At 39.5% G+C, this 26,863-nt stretch overlaps 1 protein-coding gene across 1 annotated transcript in view; it reads right to left on the bottom strand.

Moving 5' to 3' along the window:
* NT5DC1 (5'-nucleotidase domain containing 1) overlaps positions 3,569–26,863 on the bottom strand; it is a 134,774-nt gene continuing 111,479 nt past the window's right edge. Inside the window, exons 9-12 of the mRNA XM_001928200.4 lie at positions 17,777–17,895; positions 16,514–16,666; positions 12,011–12,179; positions 3,569–5,186 (exon numbers count right to left, since the gene is read on the bottom strand). Coding sequence (XP_001928235.1) covers positions 5,071–5,186; positions 12,011–12,179; positions 16,514–16,666; positions 17,777–17,895 — 557 coding nt within the window. The 3' untranslated portion in view covers positions 3,569–5,070. The remainder of the gene's footprint in view (positions 5,187–12,010; positions 12,180–16,513; positions 16,667–17,776; positions 17,896–26,863) is intronic.

Below are 26,863 nucleotides of genomic sequence, written 5' to 3'. Positions count from 1 at the left end.
GTTTTTATCATAACTGGGTGTTGTATTTGTCAAAAACTTTTTCTATATCTATTGAGATGATCATATGGTTTTATTCTTCAGTTTGTTAATGTGGTGTATCACACTGATTGATTTGCGGATACTGTAAATCCTTACATCCCTGGAATAAATACCACTTGATCATGCTGTATGACCCTTTGTATTATTGGATTCAGTTTGCAAGTATTTTGTGGGAGATTAGTATATGCTCATCAGTATTATTTCTTTCTGTAATTTTTATGTAATTTTTTCTGTGGTATCTTTTTCTGGTTTTGGTATTAGGGTGCTGGTAGCCTCATTGAATGAATTTGGAAGTGTTCCTTCTTCTGCAGTTTTTTGGAATAATTTGAGAATGATAGGTGTTAACTCTTCTTTAAATGGTAGAAATTGCAGGAGTTCCTGTCGTGGCTCAGTGGTTAACGAATCTGACTAGGAACCATGAGGTTGCGGGTTCAATCCCTGGCCTTGCTCAGTGGGTTAAGGATCCGACATTGCTGTGTGTGAGCTGTGTCTGGTGTGGTGTAGGCTGGCAGCTACAGCTCCAATTAGACTCCTAGCCTGGGAACCTCCATATGCCACAGGAGTGGCCCAAGAAATGGCAAAAAGACAAAAATAAATAAATAAAATAAATGGTAGAAATTGCCTGTGAAGCCATCTGGTCCTAGGCTTTTGTTTGTTATAAGTTTTTAAATCACAGTTTAATTTGTACACACAATTTGGTCTGTTCATGTTATGATTCTTTCGGGTCCACTCTTGGAAGATTGTATGTTTCTAAGAATTTGCCACAGACACCCCTCTCTCCAGGAGATCCTCCAAAACCAGTGGGTGAGGTTTGGCCCTGTCTCCTATGCAGCCACTACTTTTTATCTGTGTCTCAGTACACATGGGACCTTTTGTGTGCTAAGAAGGGATTCTCTGTTTTTCCCATTTCTCTGGAGTTCCTGCACCCAAGTCCTGTTGGCCTTCAGAGCTATATGCTCTGAGGACACCTCCTCCCAATGTCAGACCTTGAGGCTGGAGATCCCAACATGGGGCTCAGGACTTCTGAGATGTAATTGTTCTCCAGTTTGTGTGCTGCCCATTTTGGGGTATGGAATTTTATTACATCATGAGTATGCCCCTCCTATCATCTGGTTGGGTTTCCTCTTTATGTATTTGGATGTCTTTTTTCAGTTGGTTCCAGTTTTTTGTTTACTCAGTGGTGGTTCAGCAGTTGTGATTTTTGGTGTGCTTTAAGATTGTGCACAAATTCCACACCCCAAAATGGGCAGCACACAAACTGGAGAAACAATTGTGTCACAGAAGTTCTCCCACAGGTGGGTATTTATTCTTGTTCCTTCCAGTGTTGAAGTTTCCCCTTAGTGCTGTGCCTCTGGTGAAAAGAGGACATCCTCTGTGGCCACCCTCTAAAGACTAGTGTACTCCAATGGGGGAGTGATAGGAAGGGGTAAAGCCAGCTACAAAGGGGAGGAGGAAAGGAGAGGAGCCCAAACTACATTAACCAGCTTTCCCCCAAAGGAACAATCTAAAGTGTCTTATACTGAGATTCATCCCAGTCTAGATCCAATACTGTAAGACTTTTATGTCAGTCCACTGAGAGCGTGATTTTGGGGGTCAAACTTGTGCTTATGTATTAATGCTATTCCTTAGAAACAATGCAACTGGAGCAAGCCTATTATTTAACCTCTGTGAATTTCAATTTCCTTGTCTGTAAATGTTTAGAAAGTACACATACCTCATATGGTTGCTCCCTTAGGAAGTAAATAAGGCACATGAATTAGCCTGGTGAGGCATCAGCGCTCCTTATCATTAATTTTTTTAGACTATTTCTGAAGATGGTACTAGAGACTAATAAGAGGCATATTTTTGAATACACCTTATGTGGGCTAGACAATACCCAAGGATTTTCAAGGACAGGTTCAGGACCACACCGAGTGAGTTAACTCTCAAATATATTCCAGTCAGGCGCTAATCTAGAAGCCAACTCTTATGATGAGAGCCTGAGAAGAAGTAAGAGAATGTTACTGCAACATCACACATTAAAAATAAAAAAGCTGGAGTTCCCGTCGTGGCACAGTGGTTAACGAATCTGACTAGGAACCTTGAGGTTGCGGGTTCGGTCCCTGCCCTTGCTCAGTGGGTTAACGATCCGGTGTTGCCGTGAGCTGTGGTGTAGGTTGCAGACGCGGCTCGGATCCCGCGTTGCTGTGGCTCTGGTGTAGGCCGGCGGCTACAGCTCCGACTGGACCCCTAGCCTGGGAATCTCCATATGCCGTGGGAGCGGCCCAAGAAATAGCAAAAAAAAAAAAAAAAAAAAAAAAAAAAAAATAAATAAAAAAGCTATCCATGTAATTCTAACATAGTCAGGGTTGTTATATACAAAGAGATAGTTGGATATTCCCTTTTGTACTAGTTTGTGATATAAATCATATAAATTTATTCAATTTTTATTCAAACCATTTCACTAAAACTGTGTGTGTAGATATATAAGTGTAGACATATATATGTACATATATATATATATATATATATGTAATTGACCCCTGAGCAATGCAGGGATTAGGGGGTGCCAGTGCAGTTGAAAATCCAAGTATAACTTAGAGGTGGCCTTCTGTATCTGTGGTTCAGCATCCATGGATTCAATTCATTGTGGATAGTGTAGTACTGCAACTGCAGCATTTACTATTGAAAAAAATCCGAGTGTAAGTGGGCCCCACATGAGTTAAACCTGAGTTGTTCAAGGCTCAACTGTATATGCTTTAAATATATATAAAATTACTGTTGGAGATAAACATTAGAGGGGAATAATACTTGATTTCAATTTACAGCTGAATACACTCAGAACTAATTGACTTAAGATTCCAATTCATGGTTGAGTTGAAGTTTCTGCTACCTCAATATTCCAAAGAATGTTCTGACAAACCATTTGTTTGACCACTGGGCCATTCAGATCTTTCCTTTGCTGATGAGACCAACAATAGCCACCCCTGAATTTATTTATAAGTATCCTTCAGGTGATGTTTGCCTGTATGCTAATATTAAGCTTAAGTCCTCTGTCCATTAACAATTTTCCTGCTTTCTTATTTCATGAATTTTGTTAATACACAGTTTTCTTCTCTAATATCTTTAAAAAATTTTTAATATACCATTTTTGATGATTATTATTTACTCTTCATGTTATAATTAGAAATACTGGCAATTTTAGTAACCAAAAATTTAAAAAGTCTAATTACAGTCCAACAGAAAAACATTCATCAGAAGCACTGACTGACTCTGCTAGAAAAGTGGGCAGAAACTTGGATATAAACTCTAACCTTCTCTTTTGACAAGATGAACAAAGGTGTGGTAATTTGTTCAGATTTCTTAGGTAGGTACATGTAAAAGTAGAACTAGAACTTCTAAACTCTAACAACATTTTTTCACTCCTCAGTGGCCAAAAAAATACACAATAACTTCTTATTGTGGAGTTCTCATTTTTTTCAATATTAACAACAGCAGTCTATAAGCATTTAAAGATGTATTATTCTGTGTCATTGATAAAATAAACATGTGTAAGGAAAAATAACTTTATTTTTAAAAGAAATCAAATGTCTATTGAAAGTATACACGAAACAGCATCTTTCATTTAAGCCTTAAGCTTGATAGTATGCTCTTTATCATACTCCAATGAGATTTTGGAATTCAATTTCAAAGATATTAACATTTATTAGTAGATATCAAAAAAGTTACTGACTTTGAGGAAAAAAAAAATTCAGTAACTGTTTACCTACCCTGAGATACTCATCCCCACAATATATTTGAGAACTGAGCATTTAAAAATTTAACAAAATATTTTTCTTTCCATTGCATCCATTAATAGGCTAAATTCTCTGCTACAATCCAAGTAAAATGGTAGTGACCAGTATGTTTTCTGATACTGTCCATAATGGACAAAGTAAAATTACAGCATAAGGAGTAGCCAGGAATTTATGTTGTAAACATTACCTAGGTCCAAACATCTTAACAAATAGCTACTAATAACTACATACAGCACTAAGAACACAAAAGCACTTTTTCTCAACTTTTTTTTCATTATCACCCCCTTGCCCTATGAGAAAAATTAAATTTAATTAATAAATGTAACTGTAAATTACATTTCTCCCTAATGAAAGAAGTTAATACTAAGGAATAAGGTTTTACTGAGTAGGGTTGAAAATATGGAGGACCACAACCCGCTGCATTAAGATTTTTTTTCACCCCAAGAACCAATTTTTGTCCTTAAGGTGAATGAAAATGAAGTGAACAGACTTTAACATTAACAGGGAGGAAAAAACCCTAATGGGTAACACTGGAGGCGAACCTGTTGGCATCTTCAATCATCCCTGTCCCGTACAGCTGTGTGGTCTAGAAGACATCCTATTTCCTTGTTTTGGAAACCACAAAAATAGCATAAAACTTGATAATCCGGAAAAATAATCTCACTAGACTTGGTGTTCTTGACTATAGATTGAAACAGCAGGTGTAGATGAGTTATTCTTAATTCTGGCTGCATTTTCCTGGGATAAATATAAATACTCATTGCTCATCTGTATCCCCAATGTCTGGAGGTTGTGGTCTAGCCAGTGGCTCTTAACTTTCAGTGTGAATTACACTATTATTAAAACACAGGGTGCTGTGTCCATTCCCACAAGTCTGCGTTTCCATCAACTTTGCAGGTGTTGCTATGCTAGGGGTTTGGGGACCACACTGAGAACCACTGGTCTAGGCAAATGTGTAAATATGTATGTGTATATATATCTTTCTATATATTCCCAAGTAATTCTCATCTCAGAATTACTGGTATAGGAAATATTAATAAGATTCTTTTTGGTTCTAAGATAATGAGATTTTAATTAATGGGAGTTGTTGGGTATCAAGATGATCTCTATTGAAAGGAGACCCATTGAAAAACATCAATTTCTTGGTCACTTTACAATTTGTTCCTATAAAGCATTTTACAGTATTTTTTGAAAATTAACATTTTTACAGTATATTTGCTGCATATATAGTTCTTCAGTTTTTAGTTAAGATAGTTTATTTAGCTGTCAGCATCCCATCATTTAATAATACCAATGGAGGGTTTGGATAATAACCAGCCGTTTTTGAATTGTTTGAAGAGAACCTTGTAAATTTGTAGTCCAGGGGTAATTCTGGAAAAAAAAAAAAAAGATTACTCTGCAGATCTTAAAAGGCCTTTCATAAAGAAACAAATCAAGATTTGATACTCATTAATAATAAAATGTTTTTAGAGTTTCATAATAATTTTGTCCCCAGACAGGTTGCACCTAGAATGAGTATAGATGTCTTTCCCTATACAATTGACAGTAATATTTTCAAATTACATTTAGAGATACTGCAAATTATTTTCAGAGCTCTAATTGGTGAATAAACTCTTTTAATAACTCTCTACATAAAAGTTAACACCTAAAATAGGAACACTCATCTGATTTAAAAAAAACTAAATATTTCTCAGGCTTTACTGAGATTATGTAACTGGTAAAGGAAAACTAATAATCTTCATAGCCCTTAGTAATAAGAGTTAGTAAGAATAATCTTTGAATGCTTTGCTAAATAAGAATTCTAATATGCACAATACGGCAACTTTCTCCATATGAAAAGCATTACACACACACACACACACAAACACACAAGGGGAATGGGGGAGAACATAAAACTCATACTTTATTGATGATGGGACACTGTGACATCTTCATATATATATCTCAAAAGCTAGCCTTCAGATATTTTCTTCCCAAATTTCTTCAAGGAACCATTACCAGAAATATTACAAGCGAAACATTATGATAATATGTCATGTAATGATATTCATTCCATACACAAATACTGGGCAGTAATCCTTATTTCGCAAATTTCACAAGTAAAACATCATTTGGTAGTAATGAGTATTCTGAAAATGATACTAACATAAAAATTATACTTTATATTAAATGTCAGTGAAAGTCATTAAGACCCAGACATAATCCTTATGAGGAAAAAACTAATGCTAAAGACTGAGGTGAAAGAACACTGCCTTTCCAAAGCCAGAGAAAGCTAAGACTGCTATAAACAGAAAAACATTCAGTATCAGGAAATTTCACTGGTCTTCACTGCTTTACTGCTTCAAGTCAGCTGGAGCATATTTTGAGCTACGCATTAAAAGGTATTGGAAAGCAAATTGATAAAACTGAATTTCAAAAACAGAGGCACCAAAATGATACAGGCTAAGAGTTGACCCAGCCACCTCTGTCTCTATCTTTCTTATGTACTTTCTTTTGTCTTTTTGCCTTTGCTAGGGCCGCTCCCGCATGGCATATGGAGGTTCCCAGGAGAGGTGGTCTAATTGGAGCTGTAGCCACCAGCTGACGCCAGAGCCACAGCAACACAGGATCCGAGCCGAGTCTGCGACCTACACCACAGCTCATGGCAATGCTGGATCCTTAACCCGCTGAGCAAGGCCAGGGATCGAACCTGCAACCTCATGGTTCCTAGTTGGATTTATTAACCACTAAGCCACGATGGGAACTCCATGTACTTTCTAAAGTAAATATAGCTATACCTATATAAATAGCCTCTAGCATATAAATAGAGAACCAAGTCTAGGAAATACCCATGAATAAAGAAACATTACACAAATACAAAAAGATTTTAAGAGACAAAGGGGGAGTAAAAGGTTTGTTTTTCATTTCCTATCTCATTTAAAGCAAAAATTTATTCTTTCTCCCGGCTAGCAGAAAAAATCTACTATAGTTAAGAACTCTGTGTCTGGAATAGCCGAACTGACATCAGATGACTGTTCCATTGAAATAAGGATCTCCAGATTGATTGGGGACTCTGCAAGGGGGAGACATCTGCATCTGTTTTTGAAAAGTCATTGTTGGGTGCTATTTGGAAGAAAGGAGAAAGGTAGACAAAGAACCAAATTCTTATTTACCACAATAGTGTTCTATTAATCTCTGGGTACTCAATACACCATAATATCAACCATATCATGTAATGATTAAATGAAGTGAACCAAAATGAAACAAACATTCTTAAAACAGTTAAGTTCAATGTAAAATAACACAGAAACAGAAGAACTCTTGGGACTTTCTAAAAAGATACTGACAGGATAATATTTATGTAAAGATTCTATCTTCACTATGTCAACACATCTAAAGCCGTGACCATCACACTATTTTTCAAATAAAATCAAAACTAAATATGTCATACCAACTCTCTCATTCCTTCCCTGCAAAAAAAATCTACTCGTTTGGCTTGTTTGACTACTGGTGAGTCCGACTAAGTATTTTCTCCTGAGAAAAGTTACAAGACAAAGGCTCTGCCAAGTTTTTTCCCAGGGTGCTGAGGAAGAAAACTGGAGAATGAAAATGGGACACACTGATGTCATTACTGCTTCTTTAAGGAGGAGTTATTATGCCAGAATATAGACTGGGGCTTATTTTTCCATTTGTTTTGGAGAATTAATTAACTACTTCATCTATTTAGCTATCTTATTTATTTATTTAATCATTTTTGGTTGTACCTGCAGCATATGGAAGTTCAGCCAGAGACTGAATCCGAGCCACAGCTGAGACTGGGTCATATACTGATATTCATTCCACACACAAATACTGGGCAGTAATTCTTACTTCACAAATTTCACAAGTAAAACATCATTTGGTAGTACTGAGTATTTTGAAAATGGTACCAACATAAAATTACACTTTATATTAAATGCCAGTGGCTGTGGCAACACTGGATCCTTATCCCACTGTGCCACCACAGAGACAATGCTGATCCTTCACCTGTGCTGCACAATAGCAGGAACTCCTGGAGAAATATTTAAATCCTGGAATAACGGAGATTCTCTTTTTTGGACTCTGACCATTTCACAACCGCATCCCATTGAGCAGTTTTTATCTAGGTACTTTAGAGTAATTCAGTGACTTCCACTATCACACAACCCTACTCTCACTACAAATGAGTCACTTTGAAAGGAAAAAAAAGAGTGACATATAAAAATTGAAAAAAATAGTTTAATTCTGAGCTGGTATCTCCTAGTTACAAGGTTCATTTCTTTAATAGGAAAATTGTACGTAAAAGGAGGAAATATGTTCTTTAATTTTATGTGTAAAGCATGGAACAAAATGAGAATGTTTTTTGGAAACTAGTGAGTTATTACATTTACTGACATACTGGATTTGGACACCGGCACAGAGGATGAACCTTTTAGAAGGATATGTATCTTAGGGTCATCATCATCATCCTACCAATAACTCAGGTAAATATCTTGCTTTACTTCCTCTCACATCCGTCTTTTGAGGGAAATATACCCAGTTTAAGGAAGTAGAATCTGAGGTTCAAAAAAAGTAGACCTCCACTTCTGAATTAGAGCTGACACAACCATAAAAGCTGAGTATAATAAAAACATCAGAGTGAAGTCACCGGAGAGAGAGAGCTAAAGAGGCAACTAAGGCCCGAGGACAGACAACTGAACAAGCAGCTGTGAAGTGAGCCAAGGTTCTGTCACAGCTTTATCCTTTAGGCACCTGAATTTCAGCTGGGGGTGGGGCAGGGACAGTTACTAGCAGCAGAAAAACTGGAAGAGATTTTGGCAGTCTTGAGAGGCTACTGAGACAAAAATTGAGGGGCTAGAATGTGCAATAAAGGAAGGGTGGAGGACTGGACTATGGACCCAAGCCCTTCACCAAATGCTTAAGGGAACTTCAGGAAACTAAGAAGTAAGCAGAAACCTACTTCTCTGTAAAGCACAGTGGATTTGGGATTAAGCTCTGACCTGAGAGAAGAGAGGATGAATACCTCTGACTCTCAGCGATAATATTTTTTTCTTTTTCTTTCTTTTTAGGGCCACAACTGTGGCATATGGAAGTTCCCAGGCTAGGGTTCCAATCGGAGCTGCAGCTAAGGCCCATACCACAGTCATAGCAATGCTGGATCCTTAACCCACTGAATGAGGCCAGGGATCGAACTCACAACCTCATGGTTTCTAGTCAGATTCGTTAACCACTGAGCCACAACAGGAACTCCTTTTATTTTATTCTTTAATGATTTCTTTACTGGGTATAGAATTCCATCAAGACCAACAGCCATTTTTTTCCCAGCAATTTATAGACAACATTGTACTGTCTTTGGCTGCTTTTGTTTCTGGGAGAAGTCAGATGTCAATCTCTCATTCCTATGCCATATTTATTCCTTTGAAATCAAGCTGTCTTTAATCTCTGATTGCTTTAATATTTCTTAATTATCTTGTTTTTATCATTTAACTTTGTGATTTCCTTTTATTTTGTTTCAGTTCTTTAGGCTTTTTAAACCTTTGGCTTGTTTCCTTTCATTGTTTTTGCAAAGTTGGCAGCTACTGCTTTTGGCTTATTCTCTCATCTTCTAAGATTCTAATAATTATATAGAATCTTATTCCTTCTCATTATATCTCCTGTGACTCTTAGTTCCTCTTTGGTATTTTCCATGCTTTTTTCTCTTTGGGCTTCATTCTGGATATTCTCTTTTGGCCTAGTTCCCAGTACATTAATTCACTTTTCCTGTGCCTAGCCAACCATTAACTTCTTAATTTTGATCTTTTTAATGTTTCAGTTTTAGATTTTCTATTTTTTAAATAGTTTTTGTATGTCTACCAAATTTTTCATTCCTTTTGTCTCTGTACTTGGTTATTTTGTTAGTGTCTCTTATCCTTGGGTGCCTGGTTATTTTTCATTAAGTGCTAAAACCTTCTATTAATTGTTTTTTGAAATAAGTTGGGGAAGTTCTCGTAGAGTGCAGTGGGTTAAGGATTGGGCATTGCTGCAGCTATGGCACGGGCCAAATCATGGCATGGGTTCACATGCCATGAGTGCGGCCAAAAAAAAAAAAAAAAAAAAAAAAATTTTTGAGGAGTTCCCGTCGTGGTGCAGTGGTTAATGAATCCGACTAGGAACCATGAGGTTGCAGGTTCGATCCCTGGCCTTGTTCAGTGGGTTAAGGATCCGGCATTGCCGTAAGCTGTGGTGTAGGTCGCAGACTCGGCTCGGATCCTGCGTTGCTGTGGCTCTGGCGTAGGCCGGCAGCTACAGCTCTGATTTGATCCCTAGCCTGGGAACCTCCATATGCTGCAGGAGCGGCCCTAGAAAAGGCAAAAAGACAAAAAAAAAAAAAAAAAAAAAAAAGAATGATGTTATTTTCCTCAAAAGAGAATGGTCATTGATTTTTACCAGGTACCTTAGGGCATTAACAATCTAAAATCTTCTCAATCAAACTTTAGGGATTCAGCTGATTATTATTACTATTACTTTGTCTTTTTAGGGCTGCATCTGCAGCATATGGAGGTTCCCAGGCTAGGGGTCAAATTGGAGCTACAGCTGTTGGCCTTATACCACAGCCACAGCAATGCCAGATCCGAGCCGCATCTGCGACCTACACTACAGCTCATGGCAACGCCGGATCCTTAACCCACTGAGCGAGGGCAGGGATTGAATCTGCGTCCTCATGGATACTAGTCAGATTCGTTTCTGCTAAGCCACAATGGGACCTCTGGGATTCAGCTGATTTAAAGCTGAGCTTCATTTCCTGTGAATGCCTATTTCTAATTCATCCTTACTTTAAAGTGACTTCCTTCAGCGACTCAACACAGATTGAAGAATTCACCAGGCCCACCCCTCCTTTGGCTGGCCCTACCCTCCATTTTCTATCCCTGTAGATTCATGAAACTACAGAAAAGGTCCATTCACTTCTTTGGGTACCTCCCCCTCCAACATCTTCTTTAATTTTTTAGCTATTATTTTACTTTTTATTTTTTTTTAAATTATTGGAGTATATTTGACTTACAATGCCACATTAATTTCAGGTGCACAGCAAAGTGAATCAGTTACACTTATATATGTTTTATATATATATATATCTTCATTTTTTCCCCATATAGGCTATTACAAACTATTGAGTAAATTTCCCTGTGCTATACAGTAGGTTCTTATTGATTATTTTATACAGTAGTCCATATATATTATTCTCACCCTCCCAATTCCTCCCTACCTCCCACAGTTTCCCCTATGGTAACCCTGAGATTGATTTTGAAATCTGTGAGTTTGTTTCTGTTATCTTAAGTTCTTTAGTATTGTTTTTTTTTATTAGATTCCACATGTAAGTGGTATCATAGGATATTTGTCTTTGTCTGACTGACTTCACTCTGTATGATAATCTCTAGGTTCATCCATGTTGTTGCAAGTGGTGTTATTTCAGTTTTCTTTTTTATGGCTGAGTAATATTCCATTGTATATGTGTACCACATCTTCCTTATCCATTCATCTGTTGATAGACATTTAGGTTGCTTTCATGTCTTGGCGATTGTAAATAGTGCTGCAGTGAACTTGGCAGGGGGGGGGTTTTCTCTGGATATATGCCCAAGAATGGGTTTGCTGGATCATCTATTTAGCCTTTTAAGGAACCTCCACGGTGTTCCCCATAGTGGCTGTATCAATTTACATTCTCACCAACAGGGTAGGAGAGTTCCCTTTTTTCCATACCCTCTTCAGCATTTATTGTTTGTAGATTTTTGATGATGGCCATTCTGACTGGTGTGAGGTGATATCCCACCATAGCTTTGACCTACATTTCACTAATAATTTGAGCATCCTTTCATGTGTTTTTTGGCCATGGGTGCCCTCTTTTGAGTTAGCAAACAGGGGAAAAGCAGCCCCCAAAGTGAGGTTCACCTTACTTGGCCTCCTTAATATCCTGTCCTGATCATGGTCCCCTATCTCTCTATCCTGTGAATCCAGGAGGACTTACAACAAACTTGTCTAGCATCGGTAGTCAGCTCCAGCAAACAGGTAGGTCCTAATTACTTATATACTGCCATACCTAGGTGATCCCCACCCCCAAATCTAATACATGTCATGGGAAAATTTTCTTCTTTTAAAGAATTCTAGTACTTCAGGTCATTACCGTCCAGTAACAGATAAAGCGTTTTAAGTATTTTCCCCCTTACCTGCTATTGCTTCAATACTTGGGATTGCAATAGTGCTGTAAGCACTGATTCTCTTACAAGACCATGTATAAACCAAGGAATCTTTTGTATTTTCCAGTCCAGAAACTGAATCGATAAAAAAAGAGCCCCATTTTTTAGATAATGCATTCAGAGGCTTTGCCTTCGGTCCCTGAAATAAGAAACAGAATAATGAAACTGATTAATTAGGGTTCAACTTCACTGTAAGTCCCCCCCCCCAACTAAGTAAACCAAAACAGAGAAACAATGTATGCACTTCATTTCAACTTGAACCAGATGGTACACTATATCAAAAGTAAAACAAATCTTAGTAGTCCTTCAAAAACACTCCCCCTTTTTCATCCTTCGGGGCCTGACGTGGAGGCCACCCAGGATGTTTTCCTTGACTCCTCACACTTAGGCTGGATCAGCTCTCTCCCTCCATTTTCTCACACTCTTGAGTTTATCCCTAATGCAGTACTTCTCATGCCGTCTTGCAGTTATACTATTTACTGCTTGCCCTGGACATTTTGGAGAAGCAAAGAGTTCCATATGCCTTTAGATTCATGACTCTTTGTGCTGGAACTCATTCTGTGAAGCAAGATGAAAATAAGGTTTTGAGACGATGGTGTCTGGAAATTATTTAGCAAAAATCTATTTGGATTTCACCAAAAGGTATTTCAGAACAGTATGGACTATGAATATCTATGCTTCTGTGTATATATTTAGGGTGAATATAAATATAATTTCTCAAGGTTTAAAGAGAAATCTATAGGGTAACTTTATTTAGTTCACTGTTTTTTCTAAAATAATGAGTCTGAGAAGAAATGACTCATCTCACACACACTATATGCAGATAATGGTTCTGCAAACAGAGTGGTAGAATCTAGGCAGCATATTATTCCTTTGAAAGGAGGAAAACAGACCTATTTACTGTTTCTGGTTCAATGTAATGTGGATGTCTGTCTAAATATCTGTATCCTTTCAAAATTCATACGTTCAAATCCTAACCCCCAAGAGGACAGAATTATGAGGTGAGGGCTTTAAAAGGTGGTTAGGTCATGAGGCTGGAACCCTCGTGAATGGGATTAGTGTCCTTATAAAAAAGACCCTGGAGAGAGAGCTTTTTCCTTCTGTATTGTGAGGTTCAGGGAGAAGATGATGGTCTATGAAGAAGTTAGCCTCACCAGACCCTCGATCAGTTACCACCATGATCCTGGACTTCCCAGCCTCTAGAACTGGGAGAAATACATGTTTACTGTTTATAAGCTAGACAATCTATGGTATTTTGTAAAAGCAGCCAGAATGGACAGATGCTCATTTTTGTTCATTCTGCGGTTGAAGTTTTTAATGATTCATTTTTTCTCAAATATAAAATACATAAATACTAACTAAAACAATCATGTCATTTCTTGAATATATCCACAAGGAGCACTTATCTCCATTAAGCCTTTATATCTTATAGCTATCATTCTGTAAGAGTAAGTGTTCTCACCAAGTTTCCATCTTCTCTTTTTTGCTAGTCTCTCTTCCTTAGACAGTGGCATTCCAATAGTACTCACTTATCCTATCTTCCAGATACCGCTTTAATCTCAGCCTCCAGCAATTTTCAAAGAAATGGGTTTCAACATTAAACCAATCACAACTCTCTCCTCACAAAACCAACTCTTTCTGGTGTCCTCCATATTTCTTTGAACAAAACCCAACATTTCCTTGTTGGCTGCGCCTAAAACAACCTGTTTTTTGAGTCCCTGTTCCTACCACTGGCACCAAGCTTATCCGATGCTCCTCCAGAACATCAGCCACATTCTCTTCCCATTTCTCACTGGTCCACCACTTGTTCAGGTTTGTACTACCTATAGTACGGGCTGCTCAAGCAGCCTCCCACAGAGCCCCTGCCCTTCAGCTCAACCTACCTTTCACACAGCTGCTAAGCAAAAGCATCAATCCTGTTACTTCCATATTCAACTGTGAGTGGTTCCTTTGGCTGACAGACCTACACATCTGCTATTTTATGGTCAACACTGTGTACTGTAGCCCGTACATTACAATCTCTGTACACTTATTCACGTTATTTCTTGAACCAAGAATGTTAGCATGTCCATCAGTTGAAAATGTACCTGCCCTTCAATGCTGACCTTGAATTCTACATTTTTTATAAAAATTTTTCCCAATTCTTCTCAATAAAGTATCCACCCTGTCCTGTTTGTAATTCTTTTCTAACTTGTACCCTCCTGAGGCAACTAAGCTTTATTTGTGTATTCAAGCTCCTCACCCCCTTTATCTGCAGACTAATATGTTCTGTACAAAGGAGCTATGTAAGATTCAATTATAAGTCCCTAATATTCATAATAGGGAGGCTTGCACAAATTAAAGACTTAGTATATGCTGAACAAGACAATGGTGTCAGACTGGTTGTTTAACAATGAGTGGCTTTATTAAGATATCTCTGGCAATCCAATAAGCGCTTACTTATGTCTGATAGTTGTGATGCAATTTTTGAGTAGTGTTGTGAAATATGTGTATGTGTATGCACCCAATCCTGTCCCTCAACCATGGTGGGTGGGACTGATAAGGACATTACATACATGTTCAATGGAGCAGCGGTGGGGTGGGGAGGAGGAGTCTGATGATAAAGGAACATTATTTCAATTCTATCTTGGGCAATAAGATCTTCAAGCTGTTGACTCACTATTTCCTAAGAGCCAATTACTAATTCTTTGTTCATGACGGGTCTATAACTAAATGACGAGAAAAGGGATCTGTGGGGGAAGGATGAAGCTACTGTTAATGTAAGGCTGAAGGAAACATTCCCACTGATTCTTCATTTGCTTATTGCTCTATCTGCATCCTCAAATCATTGTGAAGAAAAACCAAATTTCACTTTAGTGGAAACCTCCTCCAAAATCACTCAAGCTAGAAGGCCCACCTTCTGCAGGGTTATTTATACCTCTTCTTCACTCAGTCCACAGAACTTCCACGGTCACACCGAAGACTACATGCTATTCAGTGGAAAACGTGTAGACACCCAACTCCCTTATTCTAACATTCTGTTGCCTCTACTTGCAGCTGTTTTAAAAACAGACTTTATTTCTTAGAGCAGTTTTACGTTTACAGATAAATAGAGCAGATGGTATGTCGGCCCTGCTCCACCTCACCCCAGACACTGTCTTTATTATCAATATTTTGTATTCATGAGTGTGGTACACTTGTGGGTTTTTTTCTTTGTTTGTATTTGCTTTTTAGGGCCGCAGGTGCAGCCTATGGAAGTTCCCAGGCCAGAGGTTGAATTGGAGCTGTAGCTGTCGGCCTATGCCACAACCACACAATGCCAGATCCAAGCTGCATCTGCTACATGCACCACAGCTCCCATCAATGCTGGACCCTTGACCCACTGAGCGAGGCCAGGGATCAAACCTGTATCCTCATGGATACTAGTCAGATTCATTTCTACTGCACCACAACAGGAACTACGAGTGCGTGTACATTTGTGCTCCACTGATTTTCCCCCTTCCCTGAACCCTGGGCACCCGCTGGTCTGTCCCTATAGCTCTGTCTTTTCCAGAATGTCATATGGGAATTATACAGTATACAGCCTTTTCAGATTGGCTTCTTTCACTTAGTAATATGCACTTAAGTTTCCTCCAATGTTTTTTCATGGCTTGAGAATTTATTTCTTTTTGTTATTTTTTGCTTTGTTTTTGACTTGTGTTTTCCCTTCCTTTTAGACTGCTCCACTAGAATGAATTTGTATTTTATTTTTTGTCTTTTGTCTTTTTAGGGCTGTACCCGCAGCATTTGGAGGTTCCCAGGCTAGGGGTCTAATCAGAGCTGCTGCCACCAGCCTATGCCAGAGCCACAGCAATGCCAGATCTGAGCCACATCTGCGACCTACACCACACAGCTCATGGCAACACCGGATCCTTAACCCACTGAGCGGGCCAGGGATCAAACCTGTAACCTCATGGTTCCTAGTCGGATTCGTTTCTGTGCCATGACGGGAACTCCTGGAATGAATTTTTAAAAGTGTAATTTATTTTATGACCTTTCTTCTTTTTGCTTTTATACACTATTTTCTCTTTTGAGATTTATAATATATTGTACTTTTTTTCCCAAGTCTTTACCTGAGTTCATTCTGGGTGGCTCAGGAGTAAGTTTAAAGGAGCTACCAATTTAATTCTGTTAGGCCCATGAAGAGAGAGCACAGGGCTTTCATGGCCAAGCAAAAGAGAGAGTATAACTACAGCCAGTCAGGATCTGGCCGCCTCATCACAGCCAAACACACCCGTGGTACAACAGCACTGGATAAAAGCAGAGGGCTAGGTTCACAGCATTCTCTCGGCATTATCTAAAAACTATCAACAAGATCAACGTAGAGCTGAGATGGCATGAAGATCAAAATAAGTGCCAAGAGATTTCATCACTCTTGGCACAAACAGGCACTTTCCAATATATGTCAAACATAAAGGGTTTTCTTTGAAGGAAAGAACTGAAGGGAACCCTTACCTCATATTTTCCTTTCTTCTCTAGAGGCTCTGCATCCTCAGGCTTCCCGTCTCTGTCCCCTCTGAGCTCTTCCAAGATGAGGACTGTCTCCCAATTACTATAATGAGAGGCTGGGAAAATATCTGAATGCATACTGTCACCAAAGTAAACAACCTGTAAGTCAGACAGCAAGTTCTGTTTGAGAGGTGAGAACTGTGAAAGAGAGTGGTGTTTCACTCTTAAGAAGGCAGAAGAAAACTCCTTGACAGGCATCCGAATAAGTCATGTAAAAGTTGCATAAACATCTTCAACGCCCTTGAAAACTTCCCAGGTGACCATCAACTTGTCCTATTTGATTCACAGGCTGTCAGGTTTAAGAAGTTACACAACTCATTTGCAGGTAGAAAAAAGGCAGACGATAAGTGGATTTATTCAATTTTCTGAAGAAGGGAAGAAGCTCGTATGTTTATAGTTAAACCTGCCCCTGGAATTGAAGAGCTGATAGGATACTAGAGACAACTTGTCACTAACGGTTAGATTAGCAGGAATGCCAATACAACCCATTTTCCAAAGTTTCTGGGCCCCACCCAGACCCGCAGAAAGAGAATCTGCTGGTGAGCGTGGGTGGGAGTGGACAAGTGACTCTGGGAAACTCCCCAGATACTCTGAGGAAAGCTCTGCTGCTCTAGTCCACCGCTCTCAATTTAGAGATAAGAAAACAAGGTAATGGAATATGAGCTAGAGCCTCCGCATCAGGAGTGCCCAGGGCTGTGACAGTGTGGGAGCCAGTGGAGCTGAGCTCAGTGACCTACTGACTCCTCCTCCTTATAGGGCTCCTGGCAAACATTTTTTAGAAGAAGGATCCTGCTGTTAAAAATATACCAATGACAACATCGGTATTGTGACCAGGCTGTTGAAAGCTAATGTGTCTTTAGTCTGCAGTATGATCACTTCTTGCTTATTTTACATATAAACATGTTTTTGATGACCAATTATCAGGATGATACTCCTCAGGTACTCCCACACTAATGCAGCGTATTCCCTAGGTCTGTGGCTTCCTACTTGGAATCTCTGCTTTTTTCTGTTACAGATAAAGACGCAGTACCTCAATAAGGGAAAGGCTTATTAAAGCAAAAGAGGGAGGTGAGGAGGTTGGTAGAAAGGCAGAGGAAGATGGTTCCCTCACAGGTAAGTATGCTGGGCACATCTGGAACTGTGGTTTTCATTTACAAAGGTTTCTATCTGCAAGTGGGCCTCAAGGACTCTGCTTCAAGTGGAAAATACCTTGGGTTCAGGTTGGCCAGTCATTTTCTTCAGAAGTTCATAAAGGTGGACCGCATTCCCCTGGGAGTACCAGCCAGGCTTATCCAGAGACGGCAGAGCCTCCTGCTCCTCGTCATTCTCTGAAAACAGTTTGACAATAACATACTTTTTAACCTAGTTGACAGCATCCAGTGGACAGACTGCACCCTGACGTGGCTGCAGGACATGTACAAGAAGGAACCATGTAGGGTGGGGCTGGCATTCAGTCACCACCTGTCTATCACAAGCCCTTCATGGACATATTATCTGTATTCTTATTTTCTATTATTTTTTGTCTTTTTAGGGCTGCACCGGCGGAGGTTCCCAGGCTAGGGGTTGAATCAAGAGCTGTAGCCGCCAGCCTACACCACAGCCACAGCCATACCAGATCCGAGCTGCGTCTGTGACCTACACCATAGCTCACGGCCACATTGGATCCTTAACCCACTGAGCAAGGCCAGGGATCCAACCTGCATCCTCATGGATCCTAGTCAGATTTGTTTCCACTGAGCCGTGATGAGAACTCCGTATTTTTTGAAGAACTTTTAAAGAGCGTTTTTGGTTTTAAGTTCATGGGCAAACTGAAAGGAAATGCAGAGGTGTTCCACATACCCCCAACCTTCACAAAGGCATAGCCTCCCCCATTACTGCTGAGAGTGAACAAATCCAACATATTACAATAATACGAGGTGAATTTCTGCATAACCTCAGGTATTTTGAACAAGGAATTCTAGACTCGTTAACTGTAGTCAGATGTGTTAGCCATTCCACCTCTGGTGCTCCTGATCAAAGAATTCTAAAAATACATTTAAAGATAATTAAAGTCACATCCCAGCAACTGGCAGCTGATGCTCAAGAAATATTTATGCCTATATACTTTTAATTCTTCTGCACAACTATTTAATTCTTCTGACCTACTATTCTCTAAAGAGTAGGTCACAGACTAACCATATATTAGCCTAACATTAAGAGCCGAAAGATTCCTGGAGAAACATGATGAAACCTGATTATTTCTCATATCTGTCTGGTTGTATTTACTTAGCACAGAATGTCTTACCATGCAAATAATGTGGGTTTAGAGGTAACTGGAACATAAGTAATTTACATAAATATTTTAGAAGGCAAATTTACATTTGATACATAGAGGCCAGCTTTGCAGGGAGAGTGGGAAGGGAATCTTTCTATTGCTTTTTAAAAACAAAACAAATGTGTAAAATTATAATTTCTCAAATATTGGGAGTCAGTAATTAACAAAAGGGAAAAACCCTTCTTTATACAAAGACCAAAACAAAAAACTCACTTTACACAAACATCTTCTTCCCGCTTCCCATTTCCAGCCCTACTCTGAAAACTGTTATGCAGGTACTGATCCATGCAGGACAGTGCTGAAGGCCCTGGGAGAACCTCCAGAACTGGGAAACTGTGGGACTCAGAAAACTATTATTCCATCAGCAGAGAGCCAAAATGGACTGTGAAAGCATCAGAGCTGAAGTGGAAGCTGTACAATTCAAAGGAACAAACTCAAGGACGAGCACAACCTATTTATTTATTTATTTATTTAGTCTTTTTGTCTTTTAGGGCCTCACTGGTGGCATATTGAGGTTCCCAAGCTAGGGGTCGAATAGGAGCTGTAGCTGCCAGCCTACATCACAGCCACAGCAACTCGGGATCCTTAACCCACTGAGCGAGGCCAGGGATCAAACCCTTGTCCTCATGGATGCTAGTTGGGTTCGTTAACCACTGAGCCATGACGGGAACTCCAAGGAAGCACAATCTTTATAATCCCAAACACTTCCACACTTCTTTTCACGGTCTATGGGCAACAGTTACATGAACTTATACTGTCACGTACTAAATGTGTCCTGCAAGGAGTACAATGATGACACTGATTCGAAAAGTTTAGTTAAAAAATATATTAAAAGGATAATAGAAAAAAAATAGAGGAGGACAAAGGGGATAAGAGAGTGAGCGTGATTTATTTTCTCAGTTAAATGGGGCAATAAGGAGTTTCCGTCGTGGCACAGTGGTTAACGAATCTGACTAGGAACCATGAGGTTGCGGGTTCAGTCCCTGGCCTTGCTCAGTGGGTTAAGGATCCAGTGTTGCTATGAGCTGTGGTGTAGGTCGCAGACTTGGCCCGGATCCTGCGTTGCTGTGACTGTGGTGTAGGCTGGTGGCTACAGCTCCGATTCGACCCCTAGCCTGGGAACCTCCATATGCCGCGGGAGTGGCCCTAGAAAAGGCAAAAAGACAAATAAATTAATAAATAAAATAAAATAGGGCCAATAAAATAAAATGGGGCTATGAAGACATCTTAGCTGCCATCCTTTCAACTTACAGGCACAGAAACCAATAGATGGAGCAGTTAAAGAATCTGCCCAAAGTACCTAACTGCTATAATCACGTCACAAAGGACCTCAAATTGGGGCTAGAAGACAGGGGGTAAGACAACAAATTAAAGCAAATGGTAAATCAAAGTGAAACTCTTTTGAAAACTACAATTTGATCCTGGATACAGCTGCGTTTTATAATAAAGTAAATCTCATTTTTTTTTTTTTTTATTGTAAGAGCACACAGACAAGAAAAGTAGAAAAAAAATCAGTATATTTTTAGTCAGCGTTACATTTACAAAATTAATGTGGGGAAATGATACAGCAAGGTTGTGGCTGACAACCTTGAAGGAAGATAAGTTCCATGACTTACCTCAGATGAGACAGAGAGCAGCAGAATGAGGGCCTGTGTCTGGACCTCAGCCTACAGTGTCATGAATGTGGCTCAGCTCAACTCCCAAAGCCTTGGGTGTTACTATCTTACCAATGTTTTAAAAATATGTATTTATGTCATTTTTTTTCAATCAGTAATACATGTAAATATTTTTAAAAGATTTTTTTTTTGGGGGGGCATACCTGTGGCATGCAGAAGTTCCTGAATTAGGGTCTGAATCCAAGCCACAGCAGTGATAACATCCTTAACTCACTGCACCATCAGGGAATGACAAAAGACTCTTTAAAAAAAAATTTTTTTTTGTCTTTTTAGGGCCACATCCATGGCATATGGAGGTTCCCAGGCTAGGGGTCAAATTGGAGCTGTAGCTGTTGGTCTACATCACAGCCACAGCCACGCCAGATCTGAGCTTCGTCTGCAACCTACACCACAGCTCATGGCAATGCTGGATCCTTAACTCAGTGAATGAGACCAGGAATCAAACCTGTGTCCTCATGGATACTAGACAGATTCATTTACATTGAGCCACAATGGGAACTTCCCCAAAAAACTCATTTTGAACTTATCTATGTGCTCATCTCTTCTGCCAAAGGTAATCACTTTTTTATGCACATAAAAGCAAATACAGATATGTATTTTTTTTCCTCCACTTTTAAATACATTTATTGAGGTATGACTGACATACAATAAACTGTGCACACTTAAAGCACACAATTTGTTAAGTTTTGGCACAGGTAAATATTTATTATGAGATGAACTGTGTTCACCTCAAATTCATATACTGAAGTCTTAACCTCCAGGATCCCTGAATGTGGCTGTATTTGGAAACAGGGACTTTAAAAAGGTGATTAAGCTAAAATGAGGCCACAGAGTGGGCCCTAATCCAGTATGACTGGTGTCCCCACAAGAAGAGATTAGGACACAGAAGAAAGGCCATGTGATGCTACAGGGAAAAGATGGCCATCTCCAATCCAGGAAGAAACTAATCTTGCTGACACCGTAATCTCAGACTTCTAGCCTCTAGAATTGTCAAAAAATAAACTTCTCTTGTTTAAGCCACCAAGTCTGTGGTATTCAGTCATAGCAGCCCTAGCAAACTCCCTCCTCTCTTTCCAATACGAATATCAGCATATTCCGCACACTGTTCTGTGACCTGATTTTTTAAAAACTTTATTTCATAGATAACACATTGTGATCTGCTTTTTTTGTAATTCCATGATTTATTTAATAGTTCTCTAACATTCAGGTGAAATGTTTTTACAAGGAAAAAGTTACAAACGTGAAGGAATTTGCACAGCTTGTGGGATCAAACAGAATCTTAACTGAAACCACTCAATTTCTTTTCTTCTTTCATTCTTTATTTCAACACTCTTTCACAGGCCAATTAAAGCATGAGGGATATGGCAGTGAACTACGTGGTCTGAGTCCCGGAGCTCAGGATGCTTATTTTTTGTGTAGCAATCTCTGACTTGCTAGGGGTTTACTAAACGATGATTCATGATTAACATATATTTACTAGAGTTCCTGTTGTGGCACAGCAGAAACGAATCAGACTAGGAACCATGAGGTTGTGGGTTCAATCCCTGGCCTTGCTCAGTGGGTTAAGGATCTGGTGTTGCCGAGAGCTGTAGCTCTGATTCGACCCCTAGCCTGGGAACCTCCATATGCTGCAGGTGTGGCCCTAAAAAGCAAAAAAATCACAAAAAGCACGTATTTACAACTGTTTTGGTTTCTAGGGCTCCTTATATGAACTTGACTGAACAGTTCATATTTACTTTTATACATTTCTTCTTCAATTTTGAGCTAGAAACCCCCCCATTTGTAGATTTTCATATACATTTTCTTCATTGTTTTTGGCATGAGCGTATGATATTTTTCCAGTTAAAATATCTGCTAAAATGTTTGCCTATGTTGGAGACTATAAAAGGGAAATTATACTATTAAAGGAAATAAATACCAGTGAGCTAGGGCAAATTTAATAGTACAGAAAGCAAAACTCTTACCCTATTTACTTTGGAAGGAGAATCAAGTTTGATTTCAGAATACTGGGCAGAGCTATCTCGTGTACAACACAAAATATGGCATGAGGTTCTGGAAAAGACGTCTCAGCTGAGTACAGATTTGAACGTCAGGGTACTGATGACAGCTGAGGCCGAGAGACTAAAGCCAGCAAGCTGGGTCATGATTCCCAAATTGGGCAGCACGGGGGAGGGGTAGGTGGTAGCACAAGACCTCTGGGGTCCCTCTCCAACTCCTTCCTCCCACCCCCACCAAGTCTTAGCTCTGCTGAGGATTTGAGTCACGCAGTGAGTGTGACAGGAACAGGGAGATAGATTTTGCTTAGAAGAGGTTCCTTGCCCCCAGTCAGTCCTTAAGCCCAGTAGATATCAAGCTGGAGATAGGAGTTCAGCCCCCTACCCACCTAATCACTGCCTCCTATGTCTCCAAGACAACGGCTGACATCGCTCCTGTGCAACTGTGCAGAGGATGCAGCTGCTGTGCTATGGGCTCTGACTGGCTCGTGGAGCCTTCCAGCCCGCAAGGTCCTTTGCCTTAATTTTATTTTAACCACTGGGGGGAGTGATTTGATTTTCGTGACGCTGGACTGTCACATGAGGGCAGACTGATGTGACATGTATTGTACAATAACATGACTGCCGTTATGTGGGATGGTTTCCAAGTTACAAGGCTGAGAAATCAGTTAAGTACTGTAATTATCCAGACCTGAGGTACCAATTCACACAACGGATAAGGGAGTGGCAAGTGACAAACCTGGGAAAACTGGAGGATAGGTTTTATGCAAAGGGGAGGAGAGAGGAGCCTAGGATGACAGCTTTTCCTAGCTTGGGCAAGATCTGTAGTTGGAAAATTAGAACTATGAAATACAGGAAATTAATGATTTGTTATAGGTTTGCCAAGTTTCATGTGATGAATATAATATAGGGCTGAGGGGCATGGAGAGCTGAGAAGACAGAAACAGGCCTCTGTAAATCATGGAAGAGTGAAGCCAAGAATTAAGGAATTAGGGGTCGTTAGTGTATAGGTGACAGTTAAAACCAGAGAGTGGCAGAGAGCTGACAACAGTAGAAAGGAGGGCCAATGCAGAAATGCTAGAGGACAATGACATTTGAAGAGAAAGGTGAAGGAAAACTAGCAGTGGAAACCAAGATAGAGCAGTTAGAGGTAGAAGAATCGGCATCAGCAGCAAAATAAACATTATAACAGAACACAATATACATTCTTTAATATGAGCATACGATCCTCTTATTAATAACAGTTCTGGCAATCTTTTTGCTCTCTAAATGCAAGTAGACTATTCTGTGTTAGCTCCCACAACTCTAAGATTCATTGTGTCTTTTATCAAAATATCTTTAATTAGAGGCCCAGAAAACTAAAGCTAGAAAGAACTTAAGCGATCTTCCAGTCTAATCCCTTCTGGATGTGAAAAAACTGAGAGAAGCTTTTCTACACATCTATAGAAGAGCATGAGATCCTGTATATTCTGAGTTGTGCAGGCATTTTATTCTAAACATTATAGACAATGGTGATAGGACTTTGGGTCCTTCTTCAGCCATTCATGCTTTTCATCTCTTAAAAGTTAAGGTTTAATCTTAACATGTTCATACTAGCCAAGATGACTATCAAGTCTTTTAATGAATATAATATTTGAAAACATGGTTTGAATAACTATCATTATTATGTCAGTCCTCAAATCCAATTTGATAACTATAAAACCAGAAGAAAATATTGCACAGAAGTTATAAGACAGGTACCTCCATGTGGTTATAGTCTTTTAAAAGTATACCCTTTTATCTCTGGATACTCTTCAATTAAATATAAATATTACATAAGATGTGGTAATTTGTTGGCATAAGTTAATGAGTTTGTGGTCTTCAATATGTTAACAAAATTTGGTATATTTTTAATATGCACTGTTTTCCACTACTGGTGTGTGTATGTGTGTCTGTGTGAAATTTCAGTAAATATCTTTGTAAAACGGCCTAAGTACTACTATAGGTATACTACTATACTACTATAGAACAAAAACAGATTTTTGGGGGAACAAAATATCAAAACCCTGCAGATAAAAGTAAGAATAAAAATTTATAAGTACTTAATGTATTTAAATATAAGTTTGTAAAGAGGGGAAAAATACTGAATTTTTTTTCTGGTTCAATGTAAAGAGTATTATTTAAATCTGATTTTTTTAACATCAAGAATTTATATGAGATATTAAACCAATGTATAAAAAACACTATCAATCCCTCCCTTTCTACTAGACCAGGGTTTCTTAACCTTGGCACTACTGAGATTTGGGGCCAGTTAATTCTTTGTTAGTGATAGTGGGGGGTGCTGTCCTGTGCGTTGTAGGTGGTCAGCAGCGTCTCTGGCCTCTACCCACTAGGTATCAGTAGCATCCCTCCTGTTAAACATGTCTCCAGACGTTGCCAAATTTGTCTGAGGAGCAAAATGGCCACAGCTGAAAACAACTATCTAGACCATTCTCATCAGCACATATGCCTATTCTGGTATCTTCAGTTAAAACAAAACAAAACTACAGATCTTCCTTGATTTATGATAGAGTTATGAGAAATCCAGCAAAGCAGAAAACATCTTAAGTCGAAAATGCATTTAATATACCTAACCTTCTGAACATCACAACTTAGCCTGGCCCAGCTTAAACATGCTCAGAACACGTTCATTAGCCCACAGCTGGGCACAGGCCTCTAACACAAAGCCTGTTTTATAACAGTGTTAAATATCTCATGCAATTTACTGAGTACTGTCCTGACAGGGACAGTGTCCTGCATTCTGTACAGATGCAGGATGGTTAAAAGTGTGCTGGTTGTTGCTCCATATGATGGTGTGGTGACTGGAAGCTGTGGCATGCTGCCCATGCCCAGCATCATGAGTGTCAAATGGCATATTGCCAACCTGGGAAAAGGTTAAAATTCTAAATTTAAGTATAGTTTCTACTGAACGCGTATTGATTTCGCACCATCATAAAGCTGAAGAATCTAGGTTGAAACTTTGTTCATCGGAATCATCTTTATGCCCATGATTGGACATTGTCTTCCAGCCAAAACCTCAATTATCTGACTATCTTCTTAGCTAAAATTCTAGAAAGAGTTGTTTACACTCATGGGTTCCACTGCCTCCAGTGAACTCTTCAGGACACGGCCATGAGGTTCTATCTCTACCACTGCTCCGTACCCCAGTGACCTCTGTCTTGTCCACTCCAATGAACACTTCTTTTCTTTTTTCAAGGGAAAGTTAGCATTTACTAAGCTGAGTTTTTAGTACCATTTGCCCTAGGGGACCACTTTCTTCTCTCCTCACTGGTTTCTGAACAATGTACTCTCTTGTTACCCCAATATAATCTGTCTGTTCCCACAGTGCACTCTTTCTTCTCTCCTTAATGTTAGAGTGTGTCAGAGGCTGGTCTGGACCAGACTATCTGCATTCTCTCTCTCTCTCCATGATCTCATGTAAGCCCATGGCTTTAAATACCTCTCCCCTCTATGAGCTGGTGATCCCCCAATTTATATCCTGAAGCTATACCTGTTCTCTTGGACTCCAGGCTTATTTATATAATTTCCTAACTGATAGCTCCAGTTAGATAACTCACAGGCATTTCAAAATGAATAGGTTGAAAATTGAGTTCTTCATAGATAAAAGCCCTACCCCACACAAACTTTCCCTGTGTATTTTTCCTCATGGCTGCAAATGGTCCTATCATTAACCCAGGGGATTCATTCAGAAAAAGAAAACTCAGCAATCTGGAAGTCATTTTTGATTACTCCCCTTTCATCTGCTGCTTCTAAAGCATCACCAAGTCTTGGGCTTACCATCTTCACAGTGTATCTTAAATATATCTACCTGTTTCTATCTCCAGTACTGTTCACCTCAGACCAGCACAACTCAACTTCTCACTTGGGACGTTCAATTGCTTTTTTCTCTCTATCGTTCCCCACATCCGATTCATTTCCCACACAGCAGCCAAAGAGATCTTTATGTTCCTCTTATCTCAACTGAATAGCTTCAAAACCACTTCCACAGCATATGAAGCTGCCTGCCACCCTAATTTCACCCCTCCCTGCCCATGGCCATAAGCCAGAATCACAGGCCCCCTTTCTGTCACTGAAACTGGACGACTGGCCTCTCATGCTGGACCTGTGCATCTGTCTGCTCCGATGTCAGGGACGCATGTCCTCTGCTCTTCTCATTACCCATCCCTTGGTCCTGCCTAGCAAGTCACCTTTCCCTTTTCAGGGCCCTCCCCTGGCCAGGCACTCTCAGATGGCCTCACCAGGCAGTCACTTCCTTCACGACAGGTAACACAGC

The sequence above is a fragment of the Sus scrofa genome, chromosome 1 (genome assembly GCF_000003025.6).
Source record: "Sus scrofa isolate TJ Tabasco breed Duroc chromosome 1, Sscrofa11.1, whole genome shotgun sequence".
Lineage (NCBI taxonomy): Eukaryota > Metazoa > Chordata > Mammalia > Artiodactyla > Suidae > Sus > Sus scrofa.
This window is presented reverse-complemented; position numbering and strand designations above follow the sequence as displayed.